We start from the raw sequence: 14,225 nt of genomic DNA, 5'->3' as shown, positions 1-14,225 counted from the left end.
GCATTTTAGAATGACAAAACTAGCATTTCAGATGCTGTGCAATGAGATCGGTCTGTTGATTAGTCCAGTATTATGCTGTCCCATCGCAAAGTCACATGTCTTTTTTTGATGCGCATAAAGGAATTTATTCTGTAAAAGTGTTTACGTTGTAGTTTATGCACATGTTTTCTTACCGGATAAGAAATTTATCCTACTTAGTTGAGCGCATAAGTTTTTTATGCGCATTGTTAGAATGTATGCGCATCTTGCTGTTTCCATCCAGCGTTTTGTTTTTTTAATGCGATATCCCAAAATGCACATAAAAATAGGTGAATGGAAACATAGCTAATGATGCTTGTCGTGCAAACCCTACTAAAAAGACTCATCATACGAACACTAAAAAACCCTGAGGAAAGATATATATATATATAATTTTTTTTTTAAATCAGTCCCGGGTCACTTCCTGTCCTCTGCAGGGTGTGATTCTGCTTGCACAAACACACAGCGCTGATGTGGACGGGATCTGTGTGTTCTGGGCAGGTCAGTGAGTGGAGATTCGTACCCAAAGCAATAAATGTAGTTAATATTTAATCGCCACGGCAGGCTTCTCTCCGCTCACGCTTTAAGCCGACAAGATTTAAAAAGCAACAGCTCGCTGCTAACGTTCCTCCTGAATTCAGTATTGCTGAAATAATTAATGTAAGAAAATATGTATATTTGCATTGGTTTTTCTTGCTCCTGCTGCATGCGAGCTGTAATGCGCCATGTAAACAAGCCGTGTTTGAGCAGCGGCACTCGACCGTACACGCAGCCCAAGGCTTCTCAGCTGCAAATGTTTCCATGATCAGGTCTCTGCAGGTTAATTACCCTCGTGCCTCCTGACAGCCGAGCATTTCTCCCCAGAGGCTCCCTGCCACCTCCTCTTCCTCTGTTCCTCATTTACCTGAAGGGTGCAGGTGGTGTTGTGTTCAGTTCACCTCCCCCTCAGCCCTAAACGTCTGATTACCCAGCATTCCTGCCTCACACATAATCACGGCCATTTCCAATGCACACGCTAATGAGTCAACAGACTTCATCCAGAACACGACTAAACTATTCAGAGATAACATTCGAACGTTTTATGTCAGTTTGGATTGCCATATTTTTTTTTTATTGGCATTGCTCTTAAAAAATCATGCAGCACTATTATGGCTCCAAACTAGATGACTTTGTTTTAATCATATTGTTTTTTTTTACCAGAACTAGGGGTGTGGGATATATGTCGTCTGCGATAATATCGTAATTGTTGTTTTAACAATGTGCGATTTTAAATTATTGAGTATATCGTAAAAAAATAAAAATAAAAAATGCGCCTATAGAGTGCAAGCTTACCTGGCTGCCACCTACTGGCGGTTTTAACTTCACATTTAAAGGGGTCATATGCGTCTTTGGGCACGCGCACGGCATCCGGTGCGTGAGGTGTGTACGCGCTCTAACCCTAACCCTAACCCTAACTCTTATATAACAAATATGTCCTCCGAAATGCTACAACAGATGAGGATTTGTAGTGTAAACACACATAAAACCCTCATCCTCTTTATAAATATATGCTAGCAAATCAGAGACATATTGAATGCAATGTGGCAAATGACAAAGACGACAGTCGCTAGTTTATTACATTCTGGTGTCCTTAAGTAATCTATACAGCATCAGATTCACAGAAATATGGTAAATGCAAATGATACATTGCAACTATCCATTTGTGCACTTAGTGAAATAAATTAATGAAACGTATCTATAAATGTATTTCAGTTACAACTTAAATTACTTTGAATTTTGCCCAGTCAAACTCTACGTTATTTCAGCACACATGCATCTGTTACTTGGACACTTGACAAATTAGACAGATGCAGAGACAGATGTTTATGGCCTATGAAACAGTTTGCGTATGTATGTATGGCCTATGAAATGCTACTGCAGACTACATTAAATACAGATTCACTCGCAACAAAGATTAAAATTGGTCAAACTCTACGTTATTTCAGCACACATGCATCTGTTACTTGGACGTGTGACATGCCCTCATACTAACCCAAAAATCACAAACAAGGTGAAAGAAAATACTGCAGACTACATTAAATACAGATTTACATACAAATACAGAACTTGCTGCTTATTAATAGTTAGCAAGGTAGCCTAGTTGTTAAGTTTAGGTATTGGGTGTAGAATATGGTCATGCAGAATATATGCTTTATACGTACTAATAAACAGCCAATATGTTAATTAATAATGGGCATGCTAATAAGCAACTAGTTAATAGTGAGAATTGGTCCCTAAACTAAAGTGTTACCAAAATTGTTTATTAACAACTATGCATTTTGCACAGCCAATTACTGACAGCTAAGAAAATAAAAAATAAAAAAATAAAATTTAAAGACATTTAGAAATCAAATACTCAAACTATGTGCCAGTGTGAAACTAAAAAGACAATTCTCTAATTCAGACTATGTTAATAGTTTTGTTTACAGTCTATGCAGTTCATGGAAACAATACGTTCCATTGTTTAATTTTATATATACTTATTGACCAATCATTCTGGCACTTGATGTCCAATGTAAAAATGTGCATCTTGAAGCACTGCTCTATATTGTCTTAAGTAACCCCACCTGCTCCCTGTGGCCGTGCATAAACAGGCACCTGTCTGATCCCTCTTCCACCCCCCCGCCCCAGCTGACTTCACCTCCTCTCATTCATCCGCTCCCCTGTGAGCCACTTAAACCCAGAGCTCGGCTGAGCAACTGCAGCCTCAAAAGCCGAAGGGTAACAAAGGCCCAAGAGGAGGGCGACACTTGCTGTCTCTACCCCCACGGCCCTGAGTGTGCCCCGGCACGGTACGAGGGGTCAAATGCACTTTTGGGATGCCATACATATATATCAGGCAGGGAAATTTGAGTTTGAGTCTCATTTGGAATCATTAAATTGTGCATGCATGTACAAAGGTTACAACAGGGGGTTATGCAACAATGCAATTTTTGGTTCCCCAAAGGATCATTCAGTGGTCAGTTATTAAAATAACTTTTTTTTTTGAGTGTGAAGAACATTTTAATAACCTAAAGATACTTTTTCAACTATAAAGTACCTTTTGTAGAATTGAAAGAACCATCAATGCCAATAAAGAACCTTTTTTTTTCTTTTAAGAGTGTACTGGCTTTATCGAGACATCTGTATTGGAACTGGCTATTAAAAAACCCACTGCACTTTTAAAAATAAAGGTTCTTTATTGGCACTGATGGTTCTGTGAAGAAACTTTCACTTCCATGGAACCTTTGCATTGACCAAAAAGTGGAAGAAGGTTCTTTAGATTATTAAAGATTATGAAAATGGTCATTTTAAGAAATGAACCAAAAATGGTTCTTTATTGCAACGCACTCTTTTGGAACCTTTATTTTTAAGAGTGTAGCCAAAAAATGAATCCACTGCGCCAATAGAGCTTGAAGCGAAAATATTCAGAATACAGTAACAATCATTAAAACAAAGACATCTGAAGTGATTACAGTAGCTGATGTATATTTAGCATTGCCAGGGGTGCTTTAGATTTAAAAAAAAAAAACTGCACTAAAATAAAGAGACTTGATTAATCTTAATTTTTTTTTCTTTTTAAATGCAGAAGCTCTGAAACATTTTTTTCTGAGCAGCATCCGCCCACACGCTCGAGAGCTATGAACCTCAATGGGTTTATAGCTTGAAATGAAATGGATATGAATTATTTACTCAATCAGTATCTCTTAAAGAGATTGGAAAGGCAACAGGATACTGCGGACAGGTGGCACGGCCCCGTTTCAAGTGGTAACGTGAGCTGATAACTAGCGGTTTCTGACATCCCGTCCTCTCGGTTTGGCCATTAACAGACTAGCGGGGGGGAAGGCAACGACAGAAAATAAACCTAAAACACCGGACCCGAGAGAAACACCTGGAATAACATGATCAACTTCATTAGCTGGATTGCTTTTGTTTGCTTTCAGAGAAAATACTCTGAAAATGCATTAAGTTCCTTTTACTAAAATCACTATTCATTTCCACAATATCAGAGGTTGCATTTCTAGTGGAGCGTCAGTGAAGCAGGTTGGATGGAGCGACATCCCAAGCTGCCCCTCTCCACTGAGCACATGTCAGGTCTCCTCCGGCATCTCATGGCACACACCTGTTCCTCAGCCTATAATGAAGACAACAGGGGAAGCGAGACGCTACTTCATCTCGCAGAGGACCCTGATGCAACTCAAGGAAACCCTCAGCGATTTGTTTGAACCTGCTGCGGTTTGGAATGTGTGAGGATCGCTCGCATTTCTGCATCCATCCAAGAGACAACAAACCAACACTGCATTAACTGACTAATGCGAACTGCCAAGTTATGCTGAGCCATGAAACAAACTCCAGCAGAGGTTTAGTTGGTGCATCTTAAGATGGTGTCAATGGCGGCCTGTAAGTTTGCTTCTAGTAAAAACCATCGTCGAGAAAGACCATCCACAGATCATCATCATCCTTTGCAAACGTCAGGAAAAAGTAAAAGATGAAATGACACAAATTATGGCTGGACATGAAAACAGTAGTGCTGTCAAACAATTAACCGTGATTACTCACATCCAATAAAAGATTTTGTTTACATAATATATATGTGACCCTGGAGCACAAAAGCAGTCTTAAGTACAAACCATACATCAATGGAAAGCTTATTTATTCAGCTTTCAGCTGATGAATAAATCTCAATTTCGAAAAATTGACACTTAAGACCGGTTTTGTGCTCCAGGGTCACATATACATGTGTGTACTGTGTATATTTATTATATATATATATATATATATATATACGGTATATATATATATATATATAAGCATAAAATTTTTCTTAAATATAAAAATGCATGTGTGTGTATTTATATATATATACATAATAAATATACACAACACACACATATGTAAATAATATTTGGATTGAGAATTATTTTGGATGATTAATCGCTTGACAGCACTAGAAAACAGATGATGTTGCATTCTTGTGCTTGAGTCTTTCGTAGAAAAAAAATGGATTATTAGTACACCATCCAGTTTCCGTTGTGAACCGAGCAATTTTGACAACATTCAACAGCAGTATGATTTAGGACACATCTTCAATCCCATGACCTTCCCTGCATTTCTTCCTTTATCCACTTTGACAATAACGCAAGAAGCATAAAGCTATGCAACCGGACAAACTACAAATTATAATGTCAAAGGGCCATGTTTGATTCGACAAGTGATGTCAACACTAATGTGACTATGAGCTTATAAACAGGTGGATTTTACACAGCTGTGCAAATAATAACCAGTGTGATCTAATGAGCTGCCTGCTTAGGCAGAGATGTCCACTACTGTTAGACAGTTGCCCAAAAATTTGGTCTAGATAGCCAGCACACAAGTTTTACTTCATGGATGCCCAGATATCTGGCGCCCTATGTAGGCAGCACACTAGGTTTTGAGACACGGCCACAGAGGCTGAGGGCCAATAGCTTAGCAAGAGTAACTCCTGCTTTATAACAATAGAAGACCGACAGATAATCTTCATATGCAGCATTATATCCCACAAAAGCCCACTTAAAATCCCCCAGGAACATTCATCAGTCGAAAACAAAAACACAAACAACTCGGTGAAGAGAAAATGCATTGTTTCATCACAAATGAGCGTCAGAATGAAGCTAATGACCGAGCTGTTAAAAATGACCCAAATACACACGTTTATTACAACCAAAGCGTGTTTAGCGAATAGAAACGTGAAAATGAACACAAAACGTTGTGTTTTCGAACACAAACGCAAACTGTAACGAAGAATCGCTTCACAATGCTAACGTTAGCCGCTTAGCAACACCTGCTTCGTGAGGAGAAGATGATGCTGCGCTTCAATAAAACACCGTTTTCATCGCGTTTTCTGCGTTAAGGTCTCACAAACGTGTCGTTATCGTCATATTTATTCGTAAACACCATTCAAACCGCGACAGGTGTCGTTTGCTCTTCAGGTTTAACAAATAAAAGCGATTGAGGAGAGAAACATCTGGACGCGCCGCATCAATAGAAGCAGAACGAGAAAGAAAGCACCAGAGAAAGAAGCAGCAGCAGACCGACACCGATAAAACCTTCACGATACACAACATCTTTAGATTTGACTCCAATCATCAAATAGAAATTAAAAGCCACAAGCATCATGCAGCGGTTAAACCGTGAACTTATTTATAAGCGAGCGGTTAATATGGAAATATTCACCTGGACTAGTGTGAGGATGAGGATGAGGATGGTAGGAAGGTGGTGGTAAGGATGGAGCGGAGAGGAGGTTGTTGTTGTTATTGTTGGTGGGTTACAGTCGCCAGGACTACGGTGACTATGGCGCTGCAGCTCAGGGCAACGGTTGCTATAAAGCTCGGCGCGCAACCAAACTTACGCTGTGGAAAAGGGGCGGGGCTAGCGATGGTGGCTCTGACTGGTTGAGGGAAAACTGACAGCTCAACCGAACTAGAAAGAGGGCGGCGAGTTTCTTTGTGGCTAGAGTGTGTATTAATTATATATTTTGTGGTTTGTGTGTCTTTATTTGCCTAAAAAATACAGTTATTAACATTTCTTGTGTTATCATAAAAGCTGAAACTACGAACGCGAGCGTATATTGTAAAATAAGTAATATCGTGGGCTGTTCACACTCAGAATGTTAATACACCAATAGGAGGCGCCCGTCGCCGTGAGGGCGGGGCTTTCTAAAGCAGTGTGGTTGAGATGAAAGAAAGGCGGGACTAATGCGCCGGCTAGAAGGGATACACACGGCGCTACTGCGCATGCGCACATCAATACGTCGTAATTTTTGTCACACTGTACAACAATAATTACTATTTTTGCATTAGTGTAAAAGGGGGTAGGTTTAGGGTTGGGGTAGGTGTAGACGTTAATAAAACACAATCTAATAAATTGGACCACATCTGCTGAATAAAGAGAACCAGAATTGGCACTTATAATTAATTATTAATTATTAAAACAGATAAAAAAATATTTAAATGCTACCAGATAGATTGCTCTAGATTGGATCATAACAACAGATTATTAAAGCAATAAATGGCATTAATGTGATATGTTGGTAGTCTGGTCGGTGTTATGTAAGAATTTAAACATTTTATCCAAAAAATATACAAAATACTCTACTGCTGTCAGCAATTAAAAGGTTTTCACACACAAACTGGACGAGGGTATGTAAACCTCAAAGGCAATTCATGTTCATAGATGATTTTAGTAGATAAATCATTACAAACATATGCTTTGCGTATAACTATTTACATCAATATGGCTTTAATATGTCATAAGTGCATTATTTTTGCTTATTGGCTTATTAATTATTTACATATAGTGGCCCCAAAAATATTTGTTTACTCAAAATATCAAAGCGTGTCCTTTACTGTAAATAAAGATGCACAAATACGCTTTATAAAGAAATAGTTCACCCAAAAATCTGCCGTCATCCATTGCTGAGACACTGATGCAATGCTGCATGGATGCAATGCCAGGATGAGCACATTTCCATATTTTCATATTTCATATTCTCGTTTTTGGGTGATCTATTCCTTTAAGCTAAACATTTGGCAAAATTAAAGTGCCCCTATTATGGATAATGAAAAGTTCATATTTTGGTTTTGGGAGTCCCAGCAACAGGTTGACATGCATGCAAGGTTAAAACACACTTTCATTGTGTTGGTTCATTCGCTCAACGATTCATTTTTTCCAAACCCCTCCTTTGCGTGACGCTAATCTGCGCTGATTGGCCCGATTTTTTTATTTCAAATTTTTATCAAGTTTTCCCGGGTCTGCGCGTGCAAGAAGTGGGCGGGACACTTCTCGTTCTCGACTCGTTCCGTCAATATAAAACGGCTTGGGATTCGACTCGTTTTAATGATTCAGAGTCGACTCTTTCTTTTGAGAGACAATAACTTTATACACGGTGCACGTTCAGATTTAAAACTGTGCAGGATGCTTTCATTCACTTAGAGCTGTGTTAGAGATTTCCATAACATCCATAATAGGGGCACTTTAAGTTCGTCTGGTTTGAAATAAAATTCAGTGGTACACCTGTGTGAACATGATGTCGACTAAAGGTCGCTGAGCAAAAATGAAAAGTGTTTGAGAACACACAGATACAGACAAAATGTGGCTTAAGCGTCCAAATGTGTTTAAAAAATCCGGTTTCTCCCACTGATTAGAAGTCAATGAGGAAATTCTTCCATAAAACTCCCTCAATGACATACACAACCCAAAGTGAGTTGACAAAATCTGCTCAGGCTGATGAGATCCACTCTGGTGAAGCAAGCATTCACCCTTCAGTAAAGACACATGAGATCCGGCTCGGGCTTCTCTCCACGCTACGGATGTGAAGGTAATTATCCTCCTGCACCGAAGGCACCGAAGGCACCTGCTCTCCCAGAAACTCTTCCGGTCCAGTTTGGCAGTCGAACACTGCTGTCACAAACACACAGAACCATAAGCATGCGAGTTTCTGCAATGCAATCATGCTGATTTATAGTTTTTGTGTTTTGACATGCCTGACAGAGTTGTGTGCAGCAGGTCTGAGGAGCCCAGATTGTCCTCAAACATGGGCATCTGCATCATGGAACAGGGAGGAATGTGTTTGGCAGCCTGCAGTGGGTCACCATATGAGAACACGGTCTGGACATCGGCAGAGAAACCTGACGGGTGTTAATGCAAAAAAACATCACGCCATTTGATTATTCAAAACACCAAACGACATTAGAATCTAACGGCTGTAGTGCAACTACTGCGTCCTTCATTTAAGAGTCCAGGCTTGAACGATGTTTCCTCAGGGCGACATTTGAGCTTATACAATCTGTATGATGAGATTAGACGTGGATCTATTTTTGCCTGCCATCTGTCGCTCTAAGAGTGGAAGGACCAGTTTGTGAATCATTCAGCGCTGATCGGTTTGTTCTCAGCTTACAGTCACATCTTAAATATGCATTTTGCATCTGCTTACTGCACATATGGAAGATATGTAAATGTGCTTATATATAGTGTTGGATGCCACACAGATGTGCTGCCTATTAGTGTTGCTAGGGTGGTGTTGTCTGGTTGCTAGGACGGCTGTTAGATTTTTTGCTGCACAATTAATTGAAATAGAAACCGAAATCGCAGTCACTTGTTGGCACTTGTCAACAAGCTTTAAGAACTTCCTGCAATTTTAGTCAGCATAAAAGTTTGAAAATTAAGCCATCTGTAAGCATTAATATTGTTATTTTACATTTTTAATCTAAAAGTAAATTGGTCAGGAAAATTTCTCTTTGTGTCTTTTTTCTGTAATATTTTATTATCTTCTAATCTTTATTATCTATAATTATTATCTTCATTATATATATATATATATATATATATTAAAATAACATTTAAAATTACGCTTTTTATCCTTTTTTTGTATCTGCAGGTGGTTGTAAACAGGTTGCTTTTTAAGTTTGTAAAAAGTTAACTTAATGCACATGAAATGCAACAAAAGTTTGATGGTTTAACATTTGAAAATAAAGCAATTAAGACATCCATAAAAATTAATATTGTCATTTTACAGTTTTAATGAAAAAATAATAATAATATTAGCATTAATAATTATAATAATAATTTATTTTTTTAAAAATTTTTTTACTGTGAAATATTACAATAGTATTCTTTCATTGTAATATTGTAGTGGTACAGTAATAATATTTGCTATTTAGTTTTTAAATATTTTTTGTATTTTTATTTAATAGTTACAATGCTACTATTACTGCTAAACAAATGATTATTTATTAATATTATTTTATTGCCAAATTGATATAGCGTCACAAAATTTTGGCCAGTTTTTTATTTTATTTATTAATTTTTTTTAATCTGCTCATTTTTATTTAAATCACATTTTAATTTGCAGTTTTATCAGAAAAAAATGCAATTTATTTATTTTGTCTTACCAAAGCTCTAGTGTTCTGGTATGCTGCTGTAGTTTTTTGCAAACTGGGTTGCTTTACAAAGTTTGCGTAAAAACTTGCAAATATCTCTGTCTCTTGACATTATCAGTATTTCAAAAACATTGTAATACTTGAGTATAATTAAATGTGAAAACTTAATTTGAGAAACATTTTCACACAGTAACCATCCATACCTTAATTTCCAATATATAGTATTTTTTAGATTAAATAGATTAGATAAGGATATAAAAGAAAGCAGGGCCATACTGTCAGGGTGGGATGTCCTGGGATGGCTGGAGTATCTGGGGAGTTTGGGAGTGTTTTGGTGAGATGACAGGGGCACTGAAGACATCTGATGCGACACAGGAACCCTGAACCTGAGAGATCAGATGCTTTTACAGTAATAAACCATTTATTTGTATTAAACATAGGCAGCATAGGCATGGTGCATTTTAAAGAAGTACAGTAGTTCCGTCAAAAATGGAAATTGTCATAATTTTACTCATATAATCAAAATGCTTATCTAATAGTATGCTAACCCTACTGTTATGTAGGCTTTGTTATTGTTTTTTGGTTCTTGACAGCTGTCCACTTTCACTGAAAGGAAGTCAAATCAAGTCACCTTTTTTTTCTACAGTGCTTTATACAGTACAGACTGTTTCAAAGCAGCTTCACAGCAATGCGTTAATAATGCAAACCTTATTAAATTTGAGACAAATTTTAAAATTTGCGGTAAAGCAGCTCTACGGAAGACAATAGTGTCAATATTCAGATCAATTTGATTAAGTGTTGTTTCAGTTCGGTTCAAAAACAGTGTCAATGTTGCAACATTCATCAATTATGAAACTAATTCACTTGACAAGGAACCCAGACTTGATCAGGTGACAGAAATTGAAAACACCTTGTGAGAAACCAGGCTTAGTTGTTGAACTGGCCTAAATGAACGAACGCTGTGTGATTTATGATTCTAGACTGCATCTCAAGTCATATTTGTGGACTGATACTATTTTTGCATCCAGCTCTGAAATAACAGCATGAACGTTTCATTTGAATAAGTATGGGTTGACAACGAGTAATTCTGCATGAATTGCACCTTTAAAGGTCATGAAATGCATTTAATACATTTTATTTTATAATGTTTCTTGAGGTGCACTTATAATCTCAGTATGTTTTTTTTTTTCATCAAAAACATTCATAGCTTAGATATGAATGGTCATTTTCTACCCTGAATTAGCCTCTGAGTTGAAGGCTCTGTTGGACGGGGTGTGCCTGCTGTCAGACTTCAAATGAAATGCTGTGATTGGATAACATCTTAGCATATAAAATGACCATTACATGTGGAACTCTCTGAAAACTTTTACTGCCAAGATGAACCAGTGATTCATTTGGAGCTCAAGTTGAGTCTGTGCAGTAGTGGTTCATTTGGATCCTGAGTCTGTGCAGTAATGATTCATTTGGAGCTGAAGTCTGTGCAGTAGTGATTCATTTGGAGCTCAAGATGAGTCTGTGCAGTAGTGATTCATTTGGAGCTCAAGATGAGTCTGTGCGGTAATGATTTGTTTGGAGCCTGAATCTATGCAGTAGTGATTCGTTTGGAGCCTGAGTCTGTGAAGTAGTGATTCATTTGGAGCTGAAGTCTGCGCAGTAGTGATTTAGAACAGACGATCTGATGGGTTTGAGAAGATCAAATACAACCCGATACTAAAAAAACAGACCAGGCCTCTATTTGAGACCGGCCTTTATTTACCCAAACCTGTCGTCACACCAGGCGTTTAAAAGAGACAGGCGTCTATTTGGGACTCGGCTATTATTTGAAGTTTTACGGTACTCTCCAAAATGGTGGAAGACGGTAACTCGGGGAGAAGAAATGCAGAATAAATTATGTTATTATTGTTTTCTTTGCACACAAAAAGTATTCTCACTGCTTTGTAAAATTATGTTTGAACCCCTGATGTCACATGGACTATTTTACTGATGTCCTTGCTACGTTTCTGTACCTGGGAACATTGCAGTTGTGTTGCTGTCTATGGAGGGTAAGAGAGCACTCGGATTTAATAAAAAATGTCTTAATTTGTGTTCCGAAGATGAACAAAGGTCTTACGGGTTTGGAACGACATGTGGGTGAGTAATTAATGACCGAATTGTCATTTTTGGGTGAACTAACCCTTTAAACACTTAAAAAATTTTTTTTTTTTTTTTTTTTGCCACACTGGATTAAAGCAAGAACATTTTGCCTGAATCATACCTTTTCAGCATATTAATTCACAATTTCCAAATGTTTGATTTAGTTTCCACAGTTTCTAACAGGCGTCCGAAGCAGCATTGTGTTTATTCCTGGATGTAAAAAGTGCATCAGAACAGTGGCACAGGAACAGAGGAACCACTTTTAACAGAGAATCTGGGATCAGAGGTATTTCACAACTGATTAAGCACAAAGCGAGGTAATTACGCCGATCCCATTGCCTGGGTATTCCTTGCACTTTATGATTCCCTTATTGAATTCCTGCTGCTCTTCTGCTCGGTGGCTATAGCGTCGGCTAACGTGGGACCAACGATGCAGAGCAGGTCTCCATCCCACAAACCGATTGTCTTCCTTGGATCCTGCGGCGCATGGCGTGCCCACCGCCGGCGAGAAGCCATGCGCATCTGCTTCCAGAAAGGCAGAAAAGGTTCCTCTCTGTGCCTTTGAAGTGGAGGAATGGGCATCCAAAATATAAACCTCTTCCCAAACGCTCTTGCCACAGCAGACGTGTAAAACACACAAAAGCGCAGCGGAGCCTTTGACCAGAGAAAAGCCTGCTTTATTTGAATCAGATTATAAAGCCATGACAACCAGAAACGCATTTGTCGACAACCAGACGCTTTTGAATCGGTCAGAGCAATTCACTCCGCCATGAGAAACTCCGAATGAATGTCAATTAGACAGTGATTCAGTTTGTGGCAACTTACTCAATTGAGGTTCGACCAAAAACATAGCGATAGGAAAAAAACATACGGCATTCAGCAGCCCGGCGCAGATTATTAGACTCGATTCATCAAGATTGAAAGGAGCGTCACAGACACTGGCACATAGAAGTGATGCCAGCTTGGTGTCACGGCTAAGCTGTCTTTCAGCCAAGGGTGGGCTAAGGGGGCTGAAGCCCCTAATATTTTCAGTAAAGCCCCAAATGTTTTTACTATGCCCTGTTCGAATCATCACTGAGTTTTCATGCGCATTAAAATCATTTCTATTAGTACTGCAGATTTGCTCTCGACAAGACCCGCCCACTGAGGCTCGTACTTCTGATTGACATGTAAACTGGCCAACCAGCGATAAAAAGTTACAGCAGCTGCTTCAGGTGTCTGTATAACTTATCGCTGTAATACCAATTTGGTTATTTTTGAAATTAGATTATTTGTTACTGAGCATTGTCACTCTGAAGCAACAAATATAGATATTTAATCATATAATTGTATGCTCTAGGACACGGGGACGAGCGATTATATGAATGGTTTGGTTAGCATGGTCTCTTAGTGTCAGGGCAACAATTCAACGAACAAGAAATAAACAGTAAGTGATTTAAATTGCAGAGACAATATTGTATTTTTTGCTATATTTCACTAAAGAAAATGGTTCCAAACAAAATCATGTTGAGCGTCTCTGCAGCAACAGCACAGCGGTGTTTCCTTACTGAATGAATTTGCGTTTTTGAACAAATCGGGTGATTCAATGACTCACTGATCCATTCATGAATTCCTGAATGAATGAATCAGTCGTTTTGAAAGAATTGATTGACAAGGAGCTCCCAGCACCGGGCCCTGAGACAAGAACCAAGGTTTCCTCCACATGTCCAAGGCACGTAGGCATCGCTGCGTGACCCTGATCATGCAAAGCGGGTTTCCCCTCGGGGAGAACCCCTTGGTCTTGAGCCACCACTGTAGGGGTCTCATGTACAGCAGGCCAAGAGGTATCACGTTGGACGCAGCTGCCATCAGACCCAGCAGTCTCTGAAACTGCTTGACAGTGAGTGACCGGCCTTCTCTGACTCTCGCGACTGCGGTGAGGATCGACTCGATCCAAACAGGAGACAACCGTGCCTGCATCGTGGTCGAATCCCACACCACGCCCAGACAAGTGGTCCTCTGTAATGGAGAAAGCACACTCTTCTTGGCATTTAGTCTTAACCCCAGCTCTCTCATGTGGGCGAGAACGACATCTCGATGTCGAACCACCATCTGCTCTGACTGAGCTAAGATCAACCAATCGTCGATATAGTTTAGTAT

At 39.0% G+C, this 14,225-nt stretch overlaps 2 protein-coding genes across 2 annotated transcripts in view; both read right to left on the bottom strand.

The window, feature by feature from the left end:
* The window catches only part of rfx3 (regulatory factor X, 3 (influences HLA class II expression)), a 39,572-nt gene extending 33,159 nt beyond the window's left edge, over positions 1–6,413 (bottom strand). The window contains exon 1 of the mRNA XM_016554071.1: positions 6,250–6,413. The gene's annotated coding sequence lies outside the window, so the exon portion shown is untranslated. The remainder of the gene's footprint in view (positions 1–6,249) is intronic.
* A 1,916-nt stretch (positions 6,414–8,329) lies between these two features.
* glis3 (GLIS family zinc finger 3) overlaps positions 8,330–14,225 on the bottom strand; it is a 37,181-nt gene continuing 31,285 nt past the window's right edge. The window contains exons 10-12 of the mRNA XM_016554074.1: positions 10,230–10,339; positions 8,559–8,702; positions 8,330–8,475 (exon numbers count right to left, since the gene is read on the bottom strand). Of these exons, the coding sequence (XP_016409560.1) occupies positions 8,330–8,475; positions 8,559–8,702; positions 10,230–10,339 (400 nt within the window). The remainder of the gene's footprint in view (positions 8,476–8,558; positions 8,703–10,229; positions 10,340–14,225) is intronic.

The sequence above is a fragment of the Sinocyclocheilus rhinocerous genome, unplaced genomic scaffold, assembly GCF_001515625.1.
Source record: "Sinocyclocheilus rhinocerous isolate Xijiao unplaced genomic scaffold, SAMN03320098_v1.1 scaffold15, whole genome shotgun sequence".
Lineage (NCBI taxonomy): Eukaryota > Metazoa > Chordata > Actinopteri > Cypriniformes > Cyprinidae > Sinocyclocheilus > Sinocyclocheilus rhinocerous.
The sequence above is the reverse complement of the archived record's forward strand: the minus strand, read 5'-3'. Positions and strand labels throughout refer to the sequence as shown.